The sequence below is a fragment of the Mus caroli genome, unplaced genomic scaffold (genome assembly GCF_978045245.1).
Source record: "Mus caroli unplaced genomic scaffold, Mus_caroli_1 scaffold_10, whole genome shotgun sequence".
Lineage (NCBI taxonomy): Eukaryota > Metazoa > Chordata > Mammalia > Rodentia > Muridae > Mus > Mus caroli.
Genome location: NW_028227265.1, coordinates 58,664,308 through 58,690,428, shown reverse-complemented (window position 1 = coordinate 58,690,428; position 26,121 = coordinate 58,664,308). Strand labels below are relative to the sequence as shown.

At 55.8% G+C, this 26,121-nt stretch overlaps 4 protein-coding genes across 5 annotated transcripts; 1 reads left to right on the top strand and 3 right to left on the bottom strand.

The window, feature by feature from the left end:
* Window positions 1-2,489: 2,489 nt before the first annotated feature.
* Rab3a (RAB3A, member RAS oncogene family) lies at window positions 2,490-6,430 on the top strand. 2 transcript variants are annotated; one of them, XM_021169540.3, is made up of 5 exons: window positions 2,490-2,684; window positions 3,665-3,892; window positions 4,257-4,375; window positions 4,959-5,083; window positions 5,722-6,430. In XM_021169540.3, the coding sequence occupies exons 2-5, from the start codon at window positions 3,665-3,667 to the stop codon at window positions 5,910-5,912; spliced, it is 663 nt and encodes a 220-aa protein (XP_021025199.1). In that variant the 5' UTR covers window positions 2,490-2,684; the 3' UTR covers window positions 5,913-6,430. The 2 variants fall into 2 exon arrangements, with proteins under 2 accessions (XP_021025199.1, XP_029336775.1); XM_029480915.2 differs by having other exon boundaries at window positions 2,502-2,684; window positions 3,640-3,892.
* Window positions 6,431-6,469: 39 nt separating this feature from the next.
* Window positions 6,470-8,833, bottom strand: Mpv17l2 (MPV17 mitochondrial inner membrane protein like 2). Its single transcript, XM_021170637.3, has 5 exons — window positions 8,567-8,833; window positions 8,215-8,385; window positions 7,221-7,297; window positions 6,936-7,064; window positions 6,470-6,850 (listed from the first exon to the last, which is right to left on the bottom strand). The coding sequence occupies exons 1-5, from the start codon at window positions 8,751-8,753 to the stop codon at window positions 6,812-6,814; spliced, it is 603 nt and encodes a 200-aa protein (XP_021026296.1). The 5' UTR covers window positions 8,754-8,833; the 3' UTR covers window positions 6,470-6,811.
* A 1,795-nt stretch (window positions 8,834-10,628) lies between these two features.
* On the bottom strand, window positions 10,629-14,528 carry Ifi30 (IFI30 lysosomal thiol reductase). The gene is made up of 7 exons (XM_021169761.3): window positions 14,343-14,528; window positions 12,733-12,915; window positions 12,564-12,638; window positions 12,392-12,484; window positions 11,569-11,721; window positions 10,973-11,026; window positions 10,629-10,885 (listed from the first exon to the last, which is right to left on the bottom strand). The coding sequence occupies exons 1-7, from the start codon at window positions 14,463-14,465 to the stop codon at window positions 10,820-10,822; spliced, it is 747 nt and encodes a 248-aa protein (XP_021025420.1). The 5' UTR covers window positions 14,466-14,528; the 3' UTR covers window positions 10,629-10,819.
* A 1,520-nt stretch (window positions 14,529-16,048) lies between these two features.
* Window positions 16,049-24,707, bottom strand: Pik3r2 (phosphoinositide-3-kinase regulatory subunit 2). Its single transcript, XM_021169760.2, has 16 exons — window positions 24,608-24,707; window positions 22,672-23,368; window positions 20,462-20,554; window positions 20,238-20,288; window positions 20,019-20,150; window positions 19,719-19,917; window positions 19,172-19,257; window positions 18,937-19,045; window positions 18,732-18,830; window positions 18,469-18,649; window positions 18,262-18,387; window positions 17,796-17,938; window positions 17,479-17,655; window positions 17,243-17,314; window positions 16,957-17,127; window positions 16,049-16,775 (listed from the first exon to the last, which is right to left on the bottom strand). Exons 2-16 carry the CDS (start codon window positions 22,991-22,993, stop codon window positions 16,568-16,570), a joined length of 2,169 nt encoding a protein of 722 aa, XP_021025419.1. The 5' UTR covers window positions 22,994-23,368; window positions 24,608-24,707; the 3' UTR covers window positions 16,049-16,567.
* Between the last annotated feature and the right edge of the window lie 1,414 nt (window positions 24,708-26,121).

Sequence of the window (26,121 nt, the reverse complement as noted above, 5' to 3'; positions counted from 1 at the left end):
GGGGTAACAGGCATGTGTCATGGGGGGTGGTCCCTCTCTTTCCCTTTTCCTTTTTCCCTCTGGGCCTGTAACTCTGCACCTGACCAAGGCCTCCAAGGAGCCAGAGTGGCAGGCGACTTCCTCTGTAAATATTATGACTCGGGCTATTCATCCCCAGGAGGCACAAAAGGCCATCTGGGGTCACACACTGGAACATTTCCTTCTTCCTTCCAGATGTCTTAAGAGGCGACCCTTAGAGATTTCTTGTTAAACAAAGTAATATGTGTTCACTGTGGGAGAATTTGGAAGTCACACAAACCTGATGACGTGAGTTCCATTCCTAGGACTTGTGCTGGAAGGAAAGAGCTGACTTCCTAGGTTGTCCTGTGACACTCCTCTCTTTCCAACACAAATAAATGAATATAACTTAGAAAGATTTGACGAACAGTTTCCCTCTGTCCCTGTTCATCTGCCTGTGCTCTCGTTTGCCCAGACCTTTAACACACTTGGTTCATTCTTCCAGACAGCTGTGCTGTCCTCTCTGGGTAGCCTCAAACTCAGAGATTCCCAAGTGCTGTGTGATTAAAGGTTTCTGTTACCATGCCAGCAGTTTCCCCGCACACGTTTATAGTATGAAACAGGGTCTCACTTTGTGATCCAGGATGATAAAGAGCTCACAATCCTGCCTCAGCTTTCCAAATGTTCCGATGAAGTCTTGCCACCTACTGAGCTACCAGCACAGTTCTCACGGAGCCCTTGCTTGGTGGTGGACGCAGATGGATTCCTCCCCTAACCTTATCCCTTGGGAATAAATCCAAATCAGGCTCCAGTGCCCCAGGCTCCTCCTGCACCCTTTTTATCCTCAAACCTGGTCCCGGTCCCCACAGTGGCCTCCGCGTGGGCCCGGAGCTCGCTAAGTAACAAACTGATGGTCACTTTGTGTCTCTGCATGAAGTGCAGGGGAAGCAGGAAATAAGCTTCCTCCAGCGGCCCCGGATTGGGCGGGGCTCCAGGCTCCTCGCGGGGGTGGACGAGCATCCAGGCGACAAGTTATTCTGGTCCATTGGCGCCTCCGCAGCTGGCGGGGCGGTCTATAAACAGGGCCAGGACACGTTCCCAGTTCTGCTTCCTGTGGGAATGGAAGCGATGGGGACCCTGCCCGGCCGCACGGAGAGGAAGAATAGGACAGACCCCAGATTCCCACCTTGACATTCAGATTTGCAGGAATGAGTCGTGTGTATCATAGCGGCTTGGAAGTCTGCATTTCTGTGCCCACCTTCCTAAGACACACGGTTACCTGGGTCCCTGTGTCCATTATCGTAAAGGGCGTTGGGCAGCTACTCTTGAATCTTTTCTGCTTCCTTGGTCTTCATTACAATTTTGGAAGACTTATGGGTCAGGATACTTCTGAGCCCTAAGTGCGCAAGGAAGCAAGAGGTTCTCTGGGGACTCACCAGACCCTTTTCTCTTTGCAGACTGGATTTTCTCCTTTATTTCTTTGAGGCAGGGTTTTACGTGGACCAAGCTGACTTTAAGACACTATGTAACTGAGGATGACCTTGGACTTCTGCTTCTCCCCTTCTTCCCTCCTCCTCCCAGTGCAGAGAACAGGAGCCTGGATCAACCCAGGTCTTTGCAATGCAGGTTCCCCACCAAACTGAGAATTATCCTCAGCCCATTAAAAAGCAGTTCTTTCTTTTCATTTTTTTTAAAAAAATATTTATTTGCTTGTTTATTTTGTTTTTTGAGACAAAGTTTCTCTTCATAGTCCTGCTGTCCTGGAACTCACGTTGTAGACCAGACTGGCCTCGAACTCACAGAGATCTGCCTCCATCTCCCTTCTGAGTGCTGGGACTAAAAATTCTGTCTTGTCTTTAATGAGTTTTTTGAGCCCTAAAATGTAAAGATGTATGCCTGCCATTCCAACACTTGTGAGGTGCAGGCGGGAGGATCAAGAGTTCAAGATCAGCCAGGCGTGGTGGCGCACGCCTTTAATCCCAGCACTCTGGAGGCAGAGGCAGGCGGATTTCTGAGTTCGAGGCCAGCCTGGTCTACAGAGTGAGTTCCAGGACAGCCAGGGCTATACAGAGAAACCCTGTCTCGAAAAACCAAAAAAAAAAAAAAAAAAAAGAGTTCAAGATCAGCCTCTGCTACTTGGCAAATTCGAGACCAGCTTGTTACTTGAGACCATTTCTCAAAACAAAACCTAAACTCCTGAGTGCTTCACGTTTCAAAAGCAAGGACTTCTAACCACAAGTTTCCAACCAGAGCTAGGTCCTGGCCTCAGCCTCTCCGCCCTTCAAACACCTAGCAGTCACCATTGGGCCTCTAAAGACGTAGGAATCGCTGATTTGATATTCGGTCCGTCGCTCGAAAGCATCAGCCAGTGAGAACTTCATGCCTCCCTTGAGCCCCGTCTTCCAGTGGCTTACCAGGCCCGGCCCCTCTTCTGCCGGCGCAGGCCAGTGTGGTCCCGCGGCTGTCGATGCAGTCCCTCCCCTAACGTCACAGCTTCGTTTGCATAGAAAGCCCCGCCCCTGGCTTTGCAGGACGTCAGCTAGGACTGCAGGGGCCTGAGCCTCCTCCGCTGCCGCCTGCAGCCCCCGCCGCCGCCTGCATCCCCCGCATCCTTTTCTGGGGCCCGGTCGCCAGCGCAGTCGCCACGGTCGCCGTCGCTAGCGTTGTCTCAGCTTAGAGAGGGCAAGGTGAGCGCAACCCAGGTCCACACACTGAGGAGCCCGCGTTTCACTGACAGCTGGGGGATCTAGGGGAGCGCAACTCGGGTGTAGTGGCTATGGGTCTCGCATTTGGCATTCTGGGTCCCGCACCCCGCACCCTTAACCTGGCACCTGGGGCCCGGGCTCTGCGACAGAGGGGGAGGGGAAAGCCAGGCCTTGCGGGAGGCTTGTGCGTGCTCGTGCTCGTGGGGTGAACACGGGTGTGCGCGCCCGCTGGGCATGGGGAGGCTCGAGTGACCGCAGGACGCGCAGCGTGCACACTTGTGATACGTTGTGCGTGCATGGTCCGCGTGCGCGTGGATCTTAGTTCAAGTATGTGCTCACACGTGTGTGGAGCCATGCCCGTGTGTGGTGTGTCCTCCCGGATGGCCAGTTACAGTCGTGCATTGGTGCAGGGAGCTGTGCTCACACATGGGCTTGCACACACCATACATGTCTAATTGTTTCTCCTGTTAGCACCACTCTTGCATGCAGGGCAGGTGTTTGGGTCTGCCTGCCCTAGATGCTTCATTGTGCTTGTGTGTGTGTGTGTGTGTGTGTGTGTGTATGCGTGCGCGCTCTTGCGCTCGAGATTTTGTGCATGTGAGCCTACGTTCATCCTGTCTTCGTCACGTGATGTGGCTATCTCAGGGCCCCAGTTCTTCCAGGAGAATTAAGGATGAGGGAGAACTGGGGATCCTCCTGTATTCATGTTCCCGTGTGGGTCTCTGTGAGAGACTGATGGGAAGGCAGAGGAGGCTCAGTCTCCGGAGCCTCAGGGTACAGGGGAATCTGAGGTTCACAGCCTGCTTAAAACCTTGGTGCTGTCAAGGTCACAGCTCTGCCTATGTTGGTTGGGGGGGTTGAGCATGTGACATTGGGGGGATCCTCACCTACCCCTGTGCCGTGCCCACCCTGTGCGTGGTCCTGATGCTCCCCTCAGGCCCTCTGTGCCACGCCTCCCGCAGATGGCTTCCGCCACAGACTCTCGCTATGGGCAGAAGGAGTCCTCAGACCAGAACTTCGACTATATGTTCAAGATCCTGATCATTGGGAACAGCAGCGTGGGCAAAACCTCGTTCCTCTTCCGCTACGCAGATGACTCCTTCACTCCAGCCTTTGTCAGCACCGTTGGCATAGACTTCAAGGTCAAAACCATCTACCGCAACGACAAGAGGATCAAGCTGCAGATCTGGGTGTGTAGGGCTGGAGGGGAGATGTCTTCCTGCCACCCCCCACAAAAGGAAGCTGAGGCTAGGCCATCGGCTGGCGCTGGGATTTAAGGCCTGCATCTCCATCCCAGTATGAGCTTCCTGTTTTCCTAATTCCCGAGCATCCCCACTCATCTTCTAGCATAGTGTGGCACAGGGCATTCGGGCAGCACCCAGTACGTGTTTGTTGAGTGACTAAGTGGCCTTGCAGTGACCCATTTGGGTCACTGTCTGCTTTTCCTGATCCACTGTCCCCGGGCCTCAAAGTGGTTGCTGGACAACCTCGGAGCACGTTTTTCTCTCGGGGGCTGCTGCGGGGTCCCTTCTGACCTATCCCTCTTTTCCCCAGGACACAGCAGGGCAAGAGCGGTACCGCACCATCACCACAGCCTATTACCGTGGCGCCATGGGCTTCATCCTAATGTATGACATCACCAATGAGGAGTCATTTAATGCAGTGCAGGACTGGTGAGCAGCCCACCCACTCAGAAAACACAAGGCTGGGATTGGAGGTGACTTAGCTAAGCTGTGGCTTAGTTGGTAGGGTGCCTGCCTGGCCAGGACAAAGCCTTGGGTTCGTCCCCAGCATGGCCAAAAGACAACCAAGAGTAGGCCTCTGGTGGGACAAGCCATGTGGCTGTTCCCAAGGCTTGGGGTTGTGGAAGCACACAAGGTAACCAGTGAATAGACAAGAAACCTCCCACTGATCTCTACCCAGGTAGCCCAGGCAGGAGAACCACATTAGCTCACTTGTCTGAGGTCAAGTGATTCTCTGGCCAAACGCTTACCTCAAATATGTGAGAACCTGGATTCCAGCTGCAGCACCAGAAAGTAATTCCCCCAGGTCTTGACATTTGGTGTAGTGGACACCGGTCATCTTCTCAGCTTTGGGAGGATGGAGGTCTGAGTGAGATGGGCTGGGCTCATGGGGAAAGCCTATCTCAGTTACCAAGGGGCAGTGGTCTCTCCTGCAAGGGCTAGATGCAGGCAGAGACTCGGGGATGGGGCCGGGTCCTCCGGCTTCCTCTTCAGCCTCTGGCTGTCTCTGCAGGTCCACCCAGATCAAAACTTACTCGTGGGACAATGCCCAGGTGCTGCTGGTGGGGAACAAGTGTGACATGGAAGATGAGCGAGTGGTATCCTCAGAGCGCGGCCGGCAGCTGGCTGACCACCTGGGTGAGTACTGAGGACTGTGGCCCTTACCAGGCTGGACCAGATAGCTACACACCCAGTGTCTCACTGCACTGATCAGGACATGGGCTTGAATCCAGGGGGTTTGCACTTGAGAAACTAGGCTTTATCCAGGAGGCTTTCCCATGGGTCTTGATAGACATGGAGGTGCTTGTCATGTCGGCTGTCAGCCATGGGCTACCTTCAAAGTGCTGGGCCTGTGAAGTGTTTGAACTGGAAAGAGAAATGGGTGGAAGAGGCTAAGCCTGGCTTCCCGGAGCAGGCACAACATGCCTCTATGGGAAGGTTGGTATAGGCAGAGTCGTGACAGTGGTGCGTGATCGCCCCTTAGAGGAACTGTGGCTGTCACTGCATGCTGAGCTGACAAGAAACCAGGCCATGGAGGTTGTAGGTCTCTGGAAAGGGACTTGGAGCCTGGCTGGGTGGCAGATGAAAGGGGTGTCTCACTAGCGTGCTTAATCTTAACCCGAGGGATGGGTAGTAATGGATGACTCACCCAGACCAGTGTGGCCTCCCTGGGACCCTTCAGTGCCTTTAAAGTAGGAGCAACCCTTGGAGAGGGCCTGTGTGAGTGTGTCTGGAGACTGCAGCTCTGTTGTCATCCCTCCATTTCCCCAACGTAGGCTTTGAGTTCTTTGAGGCCAGCGCCAAGGACAACATTAATGTCAAGCAGACGTTTGAACGTCTGGTGGACGTGATCTGTGAGAAGATGTCAGAGTCCCTGGATACTGCAGACCCTGCGGTCACGGGCGCCAAGCAGGGCCCACAGCTCACTGACCAGCAGGCGCCACCTCATCAGGATTGTGCCTGCTGAGCCACTTCCCTTCCCTGCTGCCAGGGGCACGTCCCCCATCCCCGACTACCCTATTTATTATTGTAGCTATTTATTTATTTATTGAGGATGTGCCCCGAGCGCACCCCCTTCCCACCCTGTACATACCTCCACCCAGCTCGGCCGTGGTGTATTGTGGTCACTGCTGCTCCCTCTCCTTTACCCTCACCCCCATTTTGTTTTTAAACCATCCCGTCCACAGTTGTCAGTTGTGAAGAGGGGACCAGATGTCACTCTGCAGCAGGCTGATGGAAGATGGCGGGGCCTGCCAACCCCGAGGCTGGGTAATCGCTATATGGACCACCTGGTTGACAGACGGCTTCCTGCTTGCCTGGGCCTTCTGCCTTATACTTTGGGATAGATGGGGTGTAGGGGATATATTCACTACTTTGGGATACCCCCAAACCTGTTCTGACGTCGTGAGTGTCAAATGTGTCCCACTCCTCCCTAGAAGTTATGAATACTACACACAGTCAATAAAGCGAATGGACCTTGCTGAGTCTGCTGGCCCAGCCCCTGCAGCCACCCACAAGCAGTCCTTGACATTAAAGAGAATTTAATGAATTTCCGCACCCTGCCCAGCCTTGCATCAAGTTTTCTGAGGACAAACCAGACCCCACTTCAAGGCCGTGGAGGGTGTTCAGGCAGACAGAGGGCTTCATGGTCCCATTGAAAAACCGGGTGGGGGGGGGCGCGGGGGAGGGCGGACAGCCCATGCTGGCGCCTGTTCTACATGGGAACAGTCTCTGGTGGACTCAAGGGACTGCTGGTCCAGGGGCGGTCAGCCTGGGTTTTGGACATGGCCCAGAGCTTTTTGACCGGCTTCAGTAATCTCCTGTGGGAGTGTGTCCATCGACCAACTCATCTGCCGGGCTTCAGTTTCAGTCTGCGCAGCCCGGAGTCTGAAGGGGTTCAGGGGCCTGTCCACAGCAGAGGGACAGTCAAACAGGAATAGGCCGGAACCCACACCCTCCCACACTCCCACACCACCGGAGCTGAACTCACCCAGTACTTCAGATAGGACAGGTATGTGTCCCAGCCCAGTGTCAGCCCATTGATATAGGTGACTCGGAAATGAGAAGGGATGAAGAGGAAGTTCACCAGCTGGGCAGCTGGCCACACACACCAGTCAGCCTGTGGAAAGGTGGGAGGGCCACCGTGAGGGGGGGTGCGGGCGGCTACGAGGGGCGGGGATTGGAAAGTGGGTGGGGCCAAGGCCTTGGGTGTGGGTCTGGAAGGTAAAGTGGGGGGGTGGAACCATGTTGAGAGGGCCCACGTGGGCACGCCCACCTTGTAGAAGTCCCAGAATTTGGCCCGCAGCTCCTGGCAGCTCTCCTCTAGTGTCTGACCCTCCAGGCTGCCAAGGCCTGGGAAGAAGACCAAGAAGTGGTTGTAAAGGCTGAGGTGGCTGCAAGGCAGAAGCAGGGTAGGTCTCAGGCAGAGCAGCAGGCAGGTCCAGGGAAATGAGAGGTTGGTGTGAGGGAGCCTGAGTTACTTATGAAAACATGAATGCGTGAGCCTAGGTCACGAGCCCCATCTCTGTGTTAACAGGTACCTTTGTCAATTTGACTTAGCCTAGAGTTATCAGAGAGTCTCCAGGGGCTGTCTACATGCATTGGCCTGTGGCATGCTTGTATAGGCTTATGTAATTAAGTTAATTGATGTGGGAAGATCCTGGGTCCTGGACTGCTCATGAGTGGTAAAATAGTCTGAACAAAGCAAGAAATCATGCAGTTCTCTCTGGCTGAGATGTGACTAGCTGTGTATAGTTCCTGCCTGGTTTCCCCACAACTGTGGCTGAAAAACCCTTTCTGGCCCAGACTTCTTTTGGTTAGGATTTTAGAAAGTCGGGAGTGGTGACACACATTAATGCTAGCACTCTGGGAGGCAGAGGCAAGCACAATCAGCCTGGTCTACAAAGAGATGTTCACGCCAGTTGGGACTACATGTGAGTCTCTGTCTCAAAATGGGGACAGGAAACTGGGCTACTGACCAGTTGGTAGCAAGCTCAAGGCAGCGTGAGTACACGATGCCTCCTAGAACAAAGCAATCCCAGTACTCGGGAGGCAGAGGCAGGTGGATCTCTGTGAGTTTGAGACCAGCCTGGTCTTCAGAGCAAGTTCCTCCAGGACAGCAAGGTCTACACAGAGAAACCTTGTCTCGGGGGTGGGGTGGGGGGTGGGGGGTGGGGGGAATAGAAGAGAAGCCTCGTCAGCACTCCCCTAAGCACAAACCAGGCTCTGTCCATTACAACTTCTGAAGTCAAAGTCCTGCTGCTCCTTACCCAGGAAGTACCAGACGCCCAGTATGGGAGATGCCACCGTTTGATCCACTAGCACCTTCTTCATCACACTTGGGAGGCTTCGTAGGCCCGACGCGGGGAGGAGGCGGTCCAACCACAGGTACCAGAAGTGTAGGAAGGGGCCCATACTGCAGCCCACGGCGAACATGCTGGCTGCGGGACAGGGAGAGTCATGGCAGAACCTCCTGGCGAGGTGCAGGGAGACTGACAGGACCCATCAGAGTGGGTGCCAGGTCCCAGAGTGATTGACAGGCCCCAGGAAGGTGGGTGCCCGGTCCAGGTGACCGCTCGGTCTCTCGGGGGTCCCTCTCGTTCGCGCACCGGTCCCTCTCACCTGAGCGCCGCGCGCTGAATCTCTGTCCAGGCCGCGCGCGCACTTCCCAGGCCTGTCGCGCGCCATCGCCCGCGGCCATGAGCACGCCGCAGCCCAGTGTGTTGGTGAGGAGCAGCGCGCGGCCCTGGAACAGCGGGCGCCCCGCAGCCAGCGCCTTGCGAGCCCAGCGCCAGCCTCCCAGAGCCATCGCCGCTACAGACACCAGGGAGCCGCGGCAGCCGGAGCGCCAGCCCCGCGCCAATCACATGCCCCGCCGAAGAACCGCCCTATTCAGAACGGACCAATCCAAAACCCCAAAGCTCCGCCTCTCAAATGAAGTGACCAATCGTCCTCAAGCGTTGCGGCAGGCCGCTCCACGCCGTACACGGAAGTCCTATTTTGCTTTACCCTTTTCCTGCTCTCAGCGGACCAATGGGTAAGCGCACATGAGTCTCGCGGGCCTCCCCCGCGGCGTCCCACCCCTGAGCCGAGCTGGCCAATGGTAGGTGGCTGCCTCTCGCCTCGCCGCCTCGCCCACAAAGCCTCCTGGGAATGGGCGGGGCGAGGGGCATTAGCAAAGCTGCTGGACTTGACCTTGGCATGACCTCTCCTGGGCCAGCGAAGCTGCTCAGGCAACTTCATAGGCACCGGACCTCAGCTACTTGAGACCTGTGCTCATGCAGCCCAGGCTGACCTTGAACTACTACAGCCTCCACTGCCGCGCCACAACTCTGCGTTTCGAAGACTGAATAGGAGTTCATTATGCAAAATTCATGTATTGATCTCTTCACAGCAACTTTGTGACACTCTAGAAACAAACATCCTTACTTCCTTTTTTCTTTAACCGTACACAAGCCACTAAACTGTTGTCCGATGCCCAGGTTTTCGAGTATCTCACCTGCCTTTTCCAGGAAAGTCTTATTTTTTCCTACAGTAAACACATCCTCCCGACCCCCCTTTTAAGTCTCTGCCCCATCATAGGTTTTATAGCTACGGGTTTATCCATGAATTTCTGTTCTGCCTAAGGAACTCCTATTCATTCTTCAAAGCCCAATTCTAAAATGCCTATCCTCCTTATATAGACTCTACACATCCCATCCTCCCCCTGGCCTAACCTGGCTTCACTAAACTAGAGACAGGATTGGTCCTGCATTTCCTGGACAGAGGACTCATTGGTAACTGGTCCTTGGCATCTTAAGGTGTGAAGGTCAATACTGTCAATCAGACAGGATCTAGAGTCACCTTGAAGACAGCCCCGGGGGCATATGAGATGCTTGGTCTAGAGCAGTGGTTCTCAACCTTCCTGATGCTATCTATGACCTTTTAATATAGTTCCTCATGCTGAGCTGACCCCCAACGATAACGTTTTGTTGTTAGGTAATTTTGCTACTGTTATGATTTGTAAATATCTGATATGTGACCGCTGTGAAAGGGTTGTTTGACCTCCCCCAAGGGGTGTGGACTCAGGGTGAGAGCAGCTGGTCTAGACTGTTAGCTGAGGTGAAAAGATTCCCCGGACCCAGAATGTGGGTGGCACCATCCTATGTGCTAGAGTTCTGGACAAATGTTGCAAGTGTCTGAGCAGTGGTGGCCCACACCTTTAGTCTCAGCATTCAGGAGGCAGAGGCAAGTGGATCTCTGGGAGTTTGAGGTTAGCCTGCTCTACAGAACAAGTTCCAGAACTGCCAGGGCTACATTCTGTCTCCACCCAACCCCTCCCCCCAATAGGATAAAGTGGGTGGAGCATCAGCATTTGCCTGCCTGCCTCCTGACGGTGCATACAGTGTGACTTCAAGCTCCTGTCTGGACTTACACAAACACACAGACACAGACACACACAGGAGATGGGCTATAGACTCTCACAAGGTGGGCCAGCATACACCCTTCCTTCCTTCCTTAAGTAGCTTTTGTGTTTTGTTATACAATGAAAAAAGTAACTCCCAGAGACTGGCATTCTTTTGGCTTTTCAGATGAGGCATGAACTCCAGGGTCTGGGGCATTGAGAGCTGAGCAGGTGCAGAACCCTGGGTTACAGCTCCACATTAAAGACGAAAACACAAACTCCAACTCTAGGAAAAAGGAATCACAGGAATATAGATGATTTATTCTATGAATTTAAATTTAGCACCATTTGAAAATAAGGCAAGATCCTTGGGTCTGAGAAGTCTCGAGTCTGGGCTTTGTTAGACATGTGCAGGGTTTTCATAGCAAGGCACAGCTCTTGCAGGCTGGCGATTTGAAGAAGCTGGGCGGTTTTTCCTGGGACGGTGACCTTTACTTATAGCAGACCTTCCTGGGGGAGTCGGCAATGGAGGAGCAGATGTCTGGCTTCTCCGTTCCCTGGAGGGGGATGAAAGGCTAGGAATGGGGGACCTCTGGGGAGACTCAACCCCCCCAGATGAACCCCATGATTCGTGCCCAGCTTACCTGGTACAGCTGACAGACTACGCTCAGGAGCTCACTGGGGTCCTTCAAAGGTTTCTGCATATGACAGGAGACATGGGTAAGCTCAGCTGAGTAAGAGGCATGAGCCTGGGAGCTGAGGTAAGAGGATCACTGATAGCTCCAGAACACTCTCACTTGTACTGACCTAGGCAGGGTGGCACTGCCTAGCGATCTGTCACTCTGATTTGGGGTCTTTCAGAATACAAAGACTGTGTGAGGCCAGAACTCAAAATGGGGCATCTTTGTTGTCTTTTGTTATGTTGGCTTTGGTGTCTTTTTTCTAATTAAAATATTATTTTTAGATTTGTTTATCTTATTCATGTGTAGGGATGTTTTGCCCGCAAGTATGTGTGTACACCATGTTTATGTAGTACCCGTGGCGGCCACAAGAGGGCGGTAGATCCCTGGAGCTGGTGCTGGGACTCAAACCCAGGTCATCTGCAGAGAGGGCCAGCTAGCCTGGAGTCACTGCTGTAGCAACACTCAGTGCTGGGGAATACACCACCATGCTCACCCTTTTACATGACTCTGGGGCTTTGAACTCAGACTGTGCTGCCCTGGCCGGCTAGAGTTCTTACCTCATTGACCAGCACCCAGGGCACATACTTGTGGGGTGGGTGTAGGGCATCTGTGAGCTGGGCATTTTCATGCATGAGCTGTGTGCCCCGTTTTCCTGTGGCGCACTCCATGATACTCTCTGGTGACACCTCAGGAGCATACACCTGCAGGCACTGTGAGGAGAGAGGGACACATTGCTCAGTTCCTTCGTCATTTTCGCCATCAGCCCCCAAGTGGCTCCAGACAGACCTCTCCCCTCTCACTGTCCGTCTGGGTGGAGGTTCCTTGAAGCTGAGTCTTTGGGTGCTCTCGCCTCCCAGTAACACCGGATTTGCAGCCTCTGCCCCCTGGTATCTCATTATCTCAGGGCCTCCTTACATGCCGATCCCTCTGCTGGCAACACCCTACTGTTCCTTGGTGTCTCCTTGGTGCTCAGGCTCCTTGACTCTCCAGTCCTACCAAAGGAGTCGGGCTGGGAGTGTCCCACAGGCTCCAGGAGGCTGGGAGGCCTGACGTTTGTTTGATAAGCCACAGTAGTGATTGGAGAGTTGTGAACCTTTGGACGTTATTTCCCACAATGCTCTGGGAGGCAGGCTCGGTCTGGCTTATCTCCTGTCACCTGTGTCTTGTGTCTACAAATAGTGAAGATCCCAGGCTTTGCTCATAGACCTAAAGGTTTTCCTGTATAGAAACTATGTGAGGTAAAGTCACGCCCAGGGCTAGGGGTGTGACTCAGAGAGGACCTAGAACCCCCACAGTGAGGACCTGGGGCGTGGCTCGGGAATGGATCCCCTGTCTAGATATTGGAGCCAGGGCCACACAACCTCCCACCCAACAACTCACCGGTCCCAGTTTCTTCTCCATATCATCCATCTCCTCCATACAGACGATGGTTAGGAACGCCGCCTCCTTTTCCAGCTTATCCAGCAGACAGGCCTGGAGAGGCAGGCAAGTGTTGTCCGGAGAAAGTAGCCAATCCCGCCTCCCTTCACCGCAGGTCCGAACTCCAGCTTACCTCCACCATGTTCAGTCTACACTCCAGCTCCCCGTGCTGGCACGTGAACTCCCATGTACCGCTGACATTTCTCTCCTGCAAGATAGCGATGGATCTTGGTGAGCTCAGGTGACCAGGTGTTCCTGTTCCTTGGCATCCTGCTTCAGTTTCTTTGCCCCGCCCCCAGTACCTGTGCGTTCCCGTAGGGCACCAGGGTGATGTTCATGATTTCCATCACCATCAGCCAGGTTGGGAACAAATCCCGGACGAGGAAGTAGCGACAAGCTCCACACAGGGACTCATAATAGAGGCTGACTCTGACAGGTGGTGAAGGGGGCAATGGGCGTGGCCCCAAGAGGCACACATCGTGGGCCTGAAAGGAAGAGAGGTGTCTGGTGAGGTATGGCCCCGGTCGGGTCATCCCCAGGCCTCCGAGCCGGGTCACCCCTGAAGAGGGCAGCCCTATGCCAAGACCCTTATAGTTCGTTCAGCCTTGTGGCACTGGGGACTAGAGGTTTCTTTGCACGTGTTGGGGGAGCGGTCTCCCAATGAGCCTTGCCCCGGCCCTCTGAGGAGTTTTTTTTTGGGGGGGGGTGGTTAAAGACAGGGTTTCTCTGTGTAGCCCTAGCTGTCCTGGTACTCACTTTGTAGACCAGGCTGGCCTCAAACTCAGAAATCCGCCTGCCTTTGCCTCCCAAGTGCTGGGATTAAAGGCGTGCGTCACCACCGCCAGGCTTTTTTTTTTTTTTTTCTCCCTCCTCTGAGGTTTTCTAGACTCTAGATCCTGTTCCGCAATCACAGTTTATCTACAAAACGGAACCTGACAGGCTCTCAAACAGTAGGTGCTCAGTGAATGCACAATCTTTAACTATATTCAGGAAGTGCTAAGACAGCACTAGCACCCTAGCACCCGGGAGGCAGAGGAAGAGTTCCAGGCCAGCCTGATGTACATAGTGAGTTCCAGGACAGTCAGCGCTACCTTGAGTCTCTGTCCCCTCCGCAAACAAAACAGAAAACCAAACCAAATCAATATAAAGTAAAAGAAAAAATAAGATATGCATATTTCTAGTTGCTGCGCTCTCTCTCAGCCTTGTCTGTTCAGAGATGCACACTCTAAAGCCAAATACATGCTCTCTCCTCCCTCCCCCCTCCCCCCTCTATGTAATTTTGCGCATCACAGCAGAGCTGATGCCTTTCACCCACGAAGACTCTATTTATTCTTCCTCTCCAGGGACCCAGGGAAACTTCACCCAGTCTGACGCCCGACTAGACACAGGAGGTGCCTGATGCGTGCAGACTTCCGGTCCCCGGGGAGGGCGGGCCGAGTCTGAGCAAGGATCTAGGCGTGCGGGGCATGTGTTTGCTCCAGGTCAGAAGCGCGCTAGCCCACTCTCTTCTTCGGCTGGAACGCTCACCGTAAGCGACAAGAATTGTGTGAGGGTGGAGACCAGACAGTGATTCAACAGGTCTGGAGCAGTACCCCCCACCCCCACCCAGTGCGCGTGCCCATCCCTCAGCTCTTGACTCAGACATATACGGTAGGTGGTTGATAAATGCTCAGGCAAGGCGGGCAGGGGATAGCTGCTTTTTTCAGACCTGAGATGGGGAAGGGAAAGGACGTGGACACAGTACTCAGAGTTCAGGGACTGGATTAGGGGTGGCGGCCCTGGGCGTGACAGCTTTCCCTGAAGACTTTGGAGTTCCCCAAAATGAGTTCACGGAATAAGTGCAGAGAAGTCCCTATGCTGACAGACTGTCGGGCATCTGACCCTCAGCCCCTTCCTGCGTTGCGGTCCCTACCTTGCAGGTGGTTGCACCTTCGGAGGATACTTGCGGCAGGGACGCAGTGGCTGCTCTGGGAACCTCGAGTGGGAACAGCAGAAGCAGAAGGGACAAAAATGGTAGGAAAGGAGACCAGGACATGGCTGCGGAGGAAAAAGCTGGCAGGACTGCTTGGTCAGGCCAGGAAGGCGGGAGACTTTAAGCAAGTGGAGGCCCCACCCACTAAGTCCACGCCCCATCCAGGCTCCTTCTAAGCCTGGGACTCCTTTCCTGAAGGCTCCGCCCCAGCCAGGTGCTGGCCCCAAATCACGAGGCCACAGGACTCTGTCCAGCCTCCCGTCCTCCGCGGCTAGCATGTCTGGTCACGTGAAGCTTTTGGATCAGGGATGGGAAGGGGGACTCCAGACAGTGACGACCGAGGGACAGGAGGCAGAGTCCTCATGCTCTTCCCTTGAGCCCAGCGGAGGTGGGGGAGTGACACATTCTCATCACTAATTCTTACTGCCATCCCTCCAGGTCACGGCAAGCCAGCCCCACCCGGCACATCCCCCCACCTCCACTGATTAAGGCCACAGCAAAGAAGCTAGCTTTGTAAGCAGGGCAACTTCCCATCTCTGGTTCTGGGCCCTGGCTTGGGTTGAGGACATAGCTGAGGTACTTGCTTCCAGCAACTGAGTGTGAGGGTGGAGATGTGCCTGGACTCCAGGACACTGTCCTTTTCCATCAGCTGCGATTTCCCAATCTGTGAAATGGGGTGCTAGTGACACATGACTGTGGATAGAGTCGCCAGGAAAGGATCACGCTGTGACGAGAGCCTCTGCACCAAGTCAGTTTGAGAATTGAACCCTGGGTCCCTGGAGCAGTGACAGGCCACAGAACAGCAGCACCAGCAGGACAATTTCCAGCTCCAAGCATGAGAAACCCTGGTTTTCTGTGTAGGAGACAGCAAGCTAGAGGGGATTTCCAGAGTTCCACAGCTGATAGGGATGGCTACATGCTGAGTTCTGTTCTAACCGAGACTTGATTCCAACCCTCACCTCTCTGCGAGCTGGGCAGAGACCACCCCTGAGCCTCGAGTATGGATAACATTGGTTGTCTCTCTTGTTGATTTGTCTCCCCAGCTAATAAGCTTGTGATTGCGCCTCAGCTTCCCAGGCTCTGGGGTCACAGGTGCTGTTTGTCTTAGGTCACTTGCAGGATGCAGCATGGACCAAGGCCAACTGAACCCATAGTGGGTCAGGGATGGGTTCTGTCCCTTACTGTCCTGAGTCTAAATGCGCTGCCACATGGTGCAGCAACACAGGCTGGTGCAGCCTGGAGAGGGGATGGGAGCACTCCGCGAAGTACTCAAGGGCTTAAGTCTTGATGTGGTCCTACCCTAGTGCAGGACTTTTAGGTTTCTCAACTTTGCTAATGAGCACAGATCCTGGGGTCTTGTCAGCAAGTGTGCAGAGGGCCAGAGCTTGGTATCCCCTCACAAATCAGGGAGACTAGGGACAGGTGACACCCGCCTGGGTGGCTGTTGCCCTTCTTCCCGATGAAGAAGTTAGGGACGACATGGGCGTCACAGCTTGTGTCTGTCCGAGCACCCTGGAGCTGGGGCAGCAGAAGAGGGGCTATTCCTGGCAGGCCAGGATATAGGTATGGGGCATGGCCACTGGCAGGACAAAGTCTGTTGTTCACAACAGGGGTTAGGCATTCCAGTCCCCAAAGACACTCAGCCAACAGGTACAATGTTTCATATTCGTATCAATAAATGTACCGTACAAAACCTGCTGCCCATCCGCCCTGGGCAGGTATGGGGGTCCAGGGAGTAGGGACACACCCAGGGCCCTTGTCCCAAAGGGGAGGCGATTGCACAGTCTGGAGAACAGCGCAGGGCCTGGGCGAGGGCCAGAGTTTGTATTTTGCCCGCCGGGGGGGGGGGGGGGGGGAGATTCTCGGCAGCTGCGGGGTAACCCCCTGTGACTGGTTTCACTTCGACCTTAAGAGGGGAAGTTGGGGTCCGCGGGGCGGGTCCCGCCCGGCCCCGAGTGTCCAGGCCTGAGTTCCTGGAAACCACCTAGCGCAGTTCCTTTCTAACCCCGGGGATATGGCTTGAAGAACTCGGGGCGCCCAGGCCAGTGGCCCCACAGCCTCTGTAAACATGGCAGGCGCAGCGGGAGGGATGGCCTCCTGCGCGTGTTCACCAGGGGAGGGGATCTGGAGACAGACATGGACAGGGAGGCAGGCGAGGTGGGCGCTCAGCGTGCTGCAGACGGTGGGCCAGGCCCGGGGGCACGCACAGGGTGTGCGAGGGTGACGGTAAGTGCGTCATTGTGCTGCACGAGTGATGCGTGCTGGTAGTGCAGCACCAGCTCCTTCAGGGACCCGTACAGGTTATAGGGCTCTGCGAAGCCGAAGCCGGTGGCTGTGCGGTAGATGACACAGTGCTTCGTGTCGCCGTCCACCCTGCGTGGCCAAAAGAGCTGCTTAGAGGAGAAACCATGCCTGCCTCTCCACAAAACCTGCCCCTGCCCCTCTTCACTGCCAAGCTCCACAGAGCCTAGCACACAATGGAAATGGGTGCTCAATGCACACAATGGGTTCGCAACACAAATGACTCAACCCCAACCAAGAGCCCAGCACTCACACCACGGAGCATGCGTAACAGCCCCGCTGGCTGCTCTCCCGGATGAGGAAGGTCCCGTCTCGTTTGCCACTCAGCATCTCTTCCGCCTGTGTGCGGTTGATCTTGCCCACGTACCACGTGCGCTCCTCGTGGTGGGGGAGGGCGTCCTCATCCTCCATCAGTGAATACTGGCTGTGGGGTGAAGCAGGAAAGGAGCCACTGCCTGGAGAGCTCTCATCCTCCACCACCAACGCGAGGACCCCCTCCCTTTATGAAGTCCTTTTGCCCCTTGCAGCACATCACTCACTCCTCAGTCTCGTTCTTGATTCCCAGCCATTCGTTGATCTTCCTCTGTCGGGCACCTTTCTGGGTGAGCCACCTGACAAGGGAGAGGTAAGTAAGTGAGCAATGCACGGGAAACTGAGGTAAACCAGAGTGGGTTCCAAGTGCAGTATCTCTGGCGGCCCAAAGGGGCGCTCAGAACGTGGTTTACCCAGCCCTGCAACGAGCGCCCCCTGGTGAGCACGAGAGGGTGCGACTCACACGAGGTACTGGTCCCTGATCTTGCGCAGCTGCATGAGGTCAGGTTTGAGGCTGTTCATGCGCTTGTCGATCTCACGGTTGTCGGAGGCCTGCGCCCGCAGATCCTGCTCCAACTTCGTGCGGCTTTCGTGTATCTCCGCAATGCGAGACTTGAGTCGCTCGGAGTTCAGCAGGATCCTGAGGAAAAGGGCAGGGCGAACTCCTATGCACCCTCCGAATTCCATTTCCAGTGATTACCAGCCTCCTGGTGAGAGCCACCTTCCATTCCCTGTTGCCCCGTGGCCACCAGAGAGGATGCACAGGAAGAACCCCCGCACCTCTGCATCTCCTTCTCATTGCCCTCTCGCCGGAAGCGCTCCAAATACTCCTTGCTGCACTTCTCCTGTGTCTGGCCCTGCTCTTCGAAGATTTTGATGGTCTCGTTGAAGGCCTCTATGGCTGTGCGCTTCATCTGCAGCTCCTGGGGATGGGGTGGAGCTCAGTTACGCCCACAAGTCCTTAACATCCGTCTGGAGTGAAGGGTAATTCTGCTCTGTCCCCTTCACTGGGAACTGTATTTCAATAGTGCTGGCTGGCTGCACTCAGCTAACTGACTCAGCCTGCAAATCCCACTACAAACCCATCCTTCCTCTATAGTCATTTTTGGGAACCCCAAACCTAGATTTGTAAGAAGCATTGGGAGGAAATGGGGTGTAGCACTGAGTGCTGGGGGAGCACATACTGGCTTGAGCTACCCCTCTGTACCTCAGCCCCCCCACCCCCCCTGGTGCAGAGTCCAGGTACCTGGGAGGTCCGTGTGTATTCTTCATACAGCTGGTCATATTCGCGGCTCTTGTCCTGGTACTGCTGGTGGTAGACCTTGAGCTGGGCGCCCACAGCCTCTACGCTGTCCTCCTTCACCACCTGGTCCTGGACCCCAAACACAACCATCAGTGCTTCCCTCCCAACCCAGGCCCGGCCGAGGCCCCCTACCCCCACCGCAGCACACACTTGTTGGTACTTGGACACAGGGTAGAGAAGGCGCGTGTCCAGCTTGGCATTGTACTGGGCCAGTGATTCGTGGCGGTAGTGGGAGATGAGTTCCACCACGGAGCAAAAGGTAAGGGGCTCTGAGAAGCCATAGTGACCATCCCGGTGGAAGACTTTGATCAGCTTGTTGTTCCCGCCTTTCCTGTATGCAGGGGTGGGGTCATTATCGTGGGACTCCTCCCCAACCCGAGCCTCCCATCCCACTGCCTAAGCACTAGTCCTACCTGAGGGTGAGCGTGTACTCTCCTTGGATCTTGCTGGATGCATCTCTGACTAAGAAGGTACCATCAGGTGTGTCCCGGAGCCTCTCATTCACCTCTTCCCTGGGGAATGGGGGCATGGAGCCACTGACATAGCCTATCTGGCCCATCCCACTCCCCATGCCCATCCCACACACACGTCCCGCATCTTTTGCTGCAGCAGAACTACCTGGAGATGTCCCCCCAGTACCACTCTGCATCCTGAAGCGAGGGCGGGCTCCCTCCATTGGCCAGAGCTGTGGGTGCCGGCTTTGCCTTAGAGGGCTTAGGTGGTAGCGCTGGGGGAGAAAACACACGTGCCTTACACACCAAGTGCATACTGCTGATGCAAAAAGCACGCTCACGTTAAGTACTAACTGAATACGACGCTGGTCACAGACTTGCCCATCAATGAGAACAGTCACCTGGGGGGGCAGCGTCTTGCTCCTCCACATGCTCCCGCACCAGCCTCTCTAGCAGCAGCACAGGGAAGTCGGGTACAGGCTCACTCCTAGGGGAAAGTGGGGGAGTCAAGGCCTGGGAGTGACAGTTGCACCGTGTGTGAGAAGTTGGGGCGCAGGTGTGGAACACAATTGGCAGTGTAGGAAGACAGGTGTGGCAAGGCATGTGCAATAGGAGCTCCAAGGAAAACAGGAAGTAATGCCAAGCTCGTGGGCAGGCTTGACGGCCCCTCTCTGCTTGTAGCTCCCTCACTGTAGCCACAGTGAAAACCCTGCCCACACACAGCCACCCCCTTCCCTGCTCCCTTTGGCTTAGAGACCCAGTCTTTCTGCCCTATACAGAGGCTCTCCCTGACCCCACCTACCTTAAAGGCCCCAAAGCTTTTGGTCCCACCTGGCTGCTCCCATCCAGGAAAACTACTTTTCCCCTTCCATCATTTCTGGGACCCAGCCCACACAGTGATGCCCATAACCACCAAGCCACACCTCATCGCAGGCTCCGCCCACTCACCCATCACCCTCGCCCCCTGACGGAGGTGTGCGCAGCAACAGTGGCCCGAAGGCACTGGCCAGTGCATGGACAGCTGTATCTGGCGAGGGCGCTCTGCGGGCCACGCGACCCAGGTGTTGCAGCAGGAAACGCAGTGTGAGAGCCTGGTGCAGCGGCAGTGTCGGGGGTTCCAGCACCAGCCCCACAGGGCCTGCAACCTCTGCAGGCAGAGACAGACAGCCAGAGCCAGTCAGTTGGGCCAGTGACCACACAGGTATCCATCCCAAGGTCCCTCGCCCACCCTGCTCTGCCAGGCTTTACCTCGCAGTGCCCGGTACGCCTCTGCTGCAGCTTCAGGGGTCACCACGGCTGCAGGCAACGCCAGCAGGAAGCCCTTAACAGCATCATACAAGGCGGCGCGGTCCCACTGCTCCAAGTCACTCAGGGACCAGTCTGCAGGTACGGCAACGCATCACAGTCCAGCCTGGTGAATGTGCCTGCCCCTCCCATCACCAGGGGAAAGTCAGCAGGATCCCTAACCTGTCCGTGTTGCGGGCAGCTCCGGCTTACTGTAGCATTCACTGTCCAGCTCTGGGAGAAGGGGACTCACGTGACTGACCAGCATATGTAACACGGGGCCCAGGACACCCCTCTCTCTATTAGGTGTCACCCTCTCCCCCCAGCCAACAAGGAAACCCATGCCTCTGTCCATGAAAAGACCAGGATGGAGCCCCTCCCACATACACACTCAGGCTGGACCTCACCTGCTTGCTCAATGGCTTCCACCAGCTTCACCAGAATCGGGGGAGCAGGGTCAGGTGGGGAGAACTGCTCTGCCAGGTCTGGGAGTATGTGGCCTGGAAGAAAGGAGCAGGGCATGAACACTCATGCCCTCTATGCCTGCAAGACTGTGCAGCCGCCCAGCTTGGGAGCCCAGGGCACACACAGGGAACGCTGTGTCAGTGGGAGTTATTTCTGAAGTTTACCACAAGGAATCTGCAAGCCCAGGGATAGTGGAGGACACGAAGGACGGTAAGAGCTCAGTGCAAGGTGTGGGAGTGGACAGCCAGCACTCCAGGGTTGAAGGCAGGAGGCCTGTGTTACACAGAACCTGTCTCCAAAATCAAAAGAGGCGACAGTGCAGACGGCTTCTGTATTCAACTGAAACCGCCAGAGAAGCACACACCAGCCCTCTTTACTTCAGACGCCTGGCCTCTACAAACATACGGCTGCACCTATGAGGCGGCGAGCAAAGCTCACACAGGCTTTGGCTCTACTATGGTCAGCTGTGCAGCCCCGACCTCAGGGATCACCATCTCTGGGCTTTACACTTCAAAGAAAATTGCCAGACTGGAGTATCTTTTTGTTTTAGATTTTATTTTATTTTATTTTTTTGGTTTTTCGAGACAGGGTTTCTCTGTGTAGCCCTGGCTGTCCTGGCACTCACTTTGTAGACCAGGCTGGCCTCGAACTCAGAAATCCGCCTGCCTCTGCCTCCCGAGTGCTGGGATTAAAGGCGTGCGCCACCACGCCCGGCTTAGATTTTATTTTGAGACAGGGTCCCAGTATATAGATCAGGCTGGCCTGGTGAACTCCCAAAGATCCTCCTGCCTCTGCCTCCTAGAGCGCTGGGCTTAAAGGCCTGGGTCACCAAGTCTGATGCTCTTTTGTTTGGCTTTGAATCAGAGACCTACTATGTAGCCCTAGTGGCCTCAAACCCAAAGCAATTTTCTAGTTGGGATTGCAGGCATCCCCACACCTGGCTTCCACCCTCCCCCACCTCAGCTTCCAGGCCCAGCCCCCTCCCAGTAGTGCCTGGTTCCCATGTAGGGCCTTTTGTGCACAGGTGTCTGGCTGGCCTTGGCAAGGCTCTCCCTGCCCCTACCATCTGGGTTGGCTCTGGCCCTCGGCAGGGATGCCCTGGCATGCAGGAGAGGCAAGCCAGGGCCTGTGGGGCCTCTCTTGAGTGGAGCTGGCCCAGCTATATGGAAAAAAAAAAAAGAAAGAAAAAGAAACCACCTCCCCAAACCTGTAGGAGGGGAGAGGAGGTGGGCAGCACCCTGCCAGCAGGGGAGGGCGGATACAACAGCCAGGGACCCCAATGCCAAACGGAGGCCCCACTGGTAAAAGCCTCACCCCCTTCGAGATGCAGGAGGAGCTGGCTGAGTGGTTCCAGGCGGTTCTTCAGGACTCGGAGGTGCGGCCTTTGCTGGTGGGGAAACTGAGCCTGCAGAGGGCCGCCCTCAGTCCTGAAGGTTTGAGGGTGAGGCGGGGCATTTGAGATGGCTGGACCTTGGCCAGCCTGGGGAGGGAGGCGGCTGTTGCTGGGGCAGCCACAGGCTCTGGCTGTGAGCCCGGATGGGCTGGGGCCCTGCAGCTCTCAGGGCCAGGCCTGGGCTCTGGGGACGCCAGATGCTGCGTGGCCTGAGCCAACCTCCCAGGCCTCAGCTGTGCTGCAGATCCACCCACCCCAAGTGAGGGGCTACAGCCCTGCAACTGTCTGCATTAGACATCGAAGCCACATAGCTAGTCTTAGAACATTCTGTGATCCTCCTGCCTCAGCCTTCTCAATGCTGGGATTAGTGGCATGCACCTCCACTTCTGGCTGCCTGATTGTCTTCAACAGGTTTGTGGGGTCCTTGCCTTCCACTGTGCAGCACACTAAGGCCAGACACCCCACCTTTTCTGGCATTATGGCTCATTAAGAACAAGGTTAGAAGCTCACATAGGGACCTTTGCAGGAGCTGTGCTCTGTGCCTGGAGGGCCTAAGCCCCCAACTCCTCACCACTCTGGTCACCAGAGTGACACATTCTCACTTCCTGAACAAGAAGCCTGACTAGGACCTGGCTCCAGGGGTGAGCTCACTGACAGCAGCATCCCAACACAAGTACCCCACATTCACCAGAGAAAAGAGACCACAGAACAGACTGAAGGTCTGAGTGGACTCATTCCTTCTCCACGGTGTCTGCTCACCTGACTCAGAAGATCCATCCAAGGGCCTGGCGGGCAACGGACGGGGCCCCCGTGGGCGAGGGCCTGGTCGAGCCAGAGCCACGGGTCCTAGGAACTCCACGTATGTCCCGGGGAAGTCCCCTCGCTGTCGGGTGCGCTCGTTGAAGCCAGGCATCCAGCCCACATTGTGTGGGCAGCGCTCTCCTCCATCAGCCACACCAAGTGCCTGTAGGGCCACCCGGCTCACCACTAGGAGGTCCCCAGGGAGCAGCTCCAGGTCTTCAGGCCGCTCCCGGCGGAATGGGTACACAGCCCTGTACTGGAAGCCCTCGGCTCCTGCCATGGCTGGCCTGGGGGGTTCTGGACCGTCAGCTGGCTCCCCGGGGCTCTAGGGACCCCATGGGCTGGTGCCGCCTGTGTGGTGGGCTTGTAGACCTCTACTTCCAGAAGTCACAGGCGACCTCGGGGGCCGCACATGCCTAGATGGCCATCTGTCACAGAGGCCACCATTTAGTCACCTGTGCAATGATGTTCTTGGTGTTTTCTCAAATTATTTGGCTTGTGTCACCCATCGGATGGTCAAGCTGGGATAGGTGGATCACTCCTTCATTAGCTGGGCTGTGGGTGCCCAGGCTTGCTGGCTCTTCAAGATGTGCCTGACACCAGACGAAGGGACCCAGACCACAGGCTGCTACCATGCTCAGCCGGGGACACCAGCCTAGAGGACATGGACAAGGTGGAGTGAGCCGGGACAGAATCCCCCAGTGACCTTGGGGCTGGCCCCTGTCCTACTACCTTTTAGTCTCCCCATCCGAGAGGCCACACTGACAGCCTTTCTTCAGGGTGCTGGGAGCTGAATGCTTTGCTGTCCCCACTAGGGTTGTGGGAACTGAAGTTCAGAGCTCTCTGAAGAACCCCACTCATCAGGAGGAAGCCAACCACAGATGCACCCAAGTTCAAGGCAGGAACAAAGACAGTGACCACATGGCCAGTTAGACTTGGGGTTATTGGGGGACCCCAAGAAGGGGTTGAACACCTGAGCAGTGGACATGGCCTATCAAGAGCTGTGGCCTGGGTGGGCATCCAAGGAAACAGAAGCCTTGGTTCCTGCAGGGGAGGTTGAGACAGGGTGCAGGGGTGTCCCCAGCTTGCCTTAGCCTGGGGCTCTCTGGTGATGCAAGAGAGGGGAGGCGTCACCTTAGTGCCACAGTAGAATGGGGACAGGAGCTGGACACCCCACATTGGGACCTAGCCTGGGTCCCCATTCCAGCCTGCAGTTGGGTCCTCTGTGCATCCTCCTGGGGGAGCGAGGTTGACAGGTCCTCGTATAAGGGACAGGACAATGCATAGACAGATCGGTCCCTGCAAAGGCCCGATGGTGGAAGACGCCTGTCTAGGATGCAGAGGCTTTCAGAAAGAAGCCATGAAAAAGGCGTTTAGCGTGCCAAGGGGAGGGTCTGGGCTTCATCCCCAGATCTCGGGGACCCGGTGCAGGTGTCCTAGAGGGACTTAAGGCTTCGTGGTCCGGGGTATCCGGTGTGACTCACTGTCCGGCCTCTTGTGGCCTGCATGTTATAGGTAGGGAAACTGAGGGTCGGAGAGGCCTCTCCTAAGAAAGCCACCCGTCTGCCCGCCCCCGTGCCGAGCACGTCTGCACACCATGGGGGGAGGGTATCGCGGAACCCCCAATGCAAAAGGAGGGGCCTGCGATGCACGCATAGTCTGTGTGCTCACACAGACGGGCCCCTAGACCCTCGTGCACCCCGAAGACCCCTGGACGACGGAAGTGGCCGGATCCGGGGTCGTGCCCCGCTCTCCGTCCCGTTGCGGGCGGGGACCTCCCGGCCTTAGAGACCCCGTCTCTAACCCGCAGGCTGCACAGCCCCACGCTCAGCTCGAAGCCCGGTTCTGCGCGGCTCCTTCGCTCCTCGGGTCCTCCCCACCGCCATCGACTCACCCACTCCGGCCGCCGTCGCCACCACCACGACCGCCGCCGCCGTCGCCGCAGCCGCGGGATCCCTGCGTCAGCCACCGTCGCCGCGGTTCCAAGCCTTCGGGCCCGCCCCCAGGCGGAAATAGCCGAGCGCACTCGGGTCGGGAGGGCGGGCCTTTCCCCCCCACACGAGGCGGAGCCCGAAGACCGAGGCACGCGGGCAAGCCTCCGGAAGCTGCCGAGTGTGCTCCCGCGGGAATGGGAGGCTGGGCTCTGCCACGAGACCGCCGAGGCTGGCCGGAGACAGCCGAGCACAGCCGTCGGAGGCTCACGAAAACACTAGAAAGCGGAAGGGTCAGGAACGCATTCGGTCCGAAGCTGGGCTCGGTGGACTTGGGACTCTGAGATACCCGAGCCATTCCGGAAGCAGCAGAACGTGCCATAACAGGGTTTTGTTTGTGTTTTTTACGAAGTCGTGAACCTGCCAGACCGCGGAGCGTGTATGGGAGGAACCGAACGACCTCAACTCCAGGCCTTGGGAATTGGCTCGGAGGCCGCCGATAGCTTCCGGAAATTACCGAAGGTCCACTGGACGAGCTCGGCAGCTGCACCCTCAATGGAGAGCCGCTGGTGGAAGGCATGGAAGGCGAAGGCACTGCCATGACAACCCTAGGCGTCCGGAAACAGCCGAAGTGTCTCCGGCCCAGCACGCGCGAGAATGCGGCTTTTCAGCGTCCGGAAGCGAGATTGTTTCCGGAAATACGGACAGACGCTGGCGAGACGGAGAGGACCAGAAGTTGCCGAGCTTGTTCGGCTGATTTCCGAGGGATTCATTTATCTATTTTAGCTCACCGCAAAGACTAGGGTAGAAAATTGGGACGGAGGGGTTGCAGCGAGAGTTCGGCAGTTAAGCGTGCTCACTGCTCTTGCACAGGATCCAGGTTCAGTAAATTACAGCCGTGTATAACCCGACGCCCTCTTCTGGTGTCTCTGGGACTTGCAAGCAAGTGGTAAACACATTAAATACACTTTAAGGGAAAATATAGAAAGATGGGCTAATTGAAGAAGTAAACTATAATTGTTGAGACAGGGTCTTACAGTGTGTAGACCATGCTGGAATTAAAAGCAAGTGCTACGACGCCCAGCGTTTTGGATTTTTCCTTTTTAAGATTTTTTTTTGTGTGTGTTTTTCTTCATGTTCAACTGTGCGCCTTGTGAGTACCTGGAAGTTAGAAGAGACATCGGATGCCCTAGAACTTGAGTTACGGCTGTGAGATGCCATGTAGGTGCTGGGAATAGAACCTGGGTCCTCTAAAAGAACAGCCAGTGCTTTTAATCATTGATTCCTTTGGCTTTATTGTTTGAGACAGGGTCTTGTTATTAGCCCAGGCTGTATCTGAACTCATGATCCTTCTGCTTCGTGCCTCCCCACCTCCAAGTGTTAGGATTACATGTGTATACAGCCATGCCTGGAAACACTTCATTTTAGAGGTGAGATTTTGCCCCATTGCCCTAGCCAGGATCCCAGCCTGCTAGGT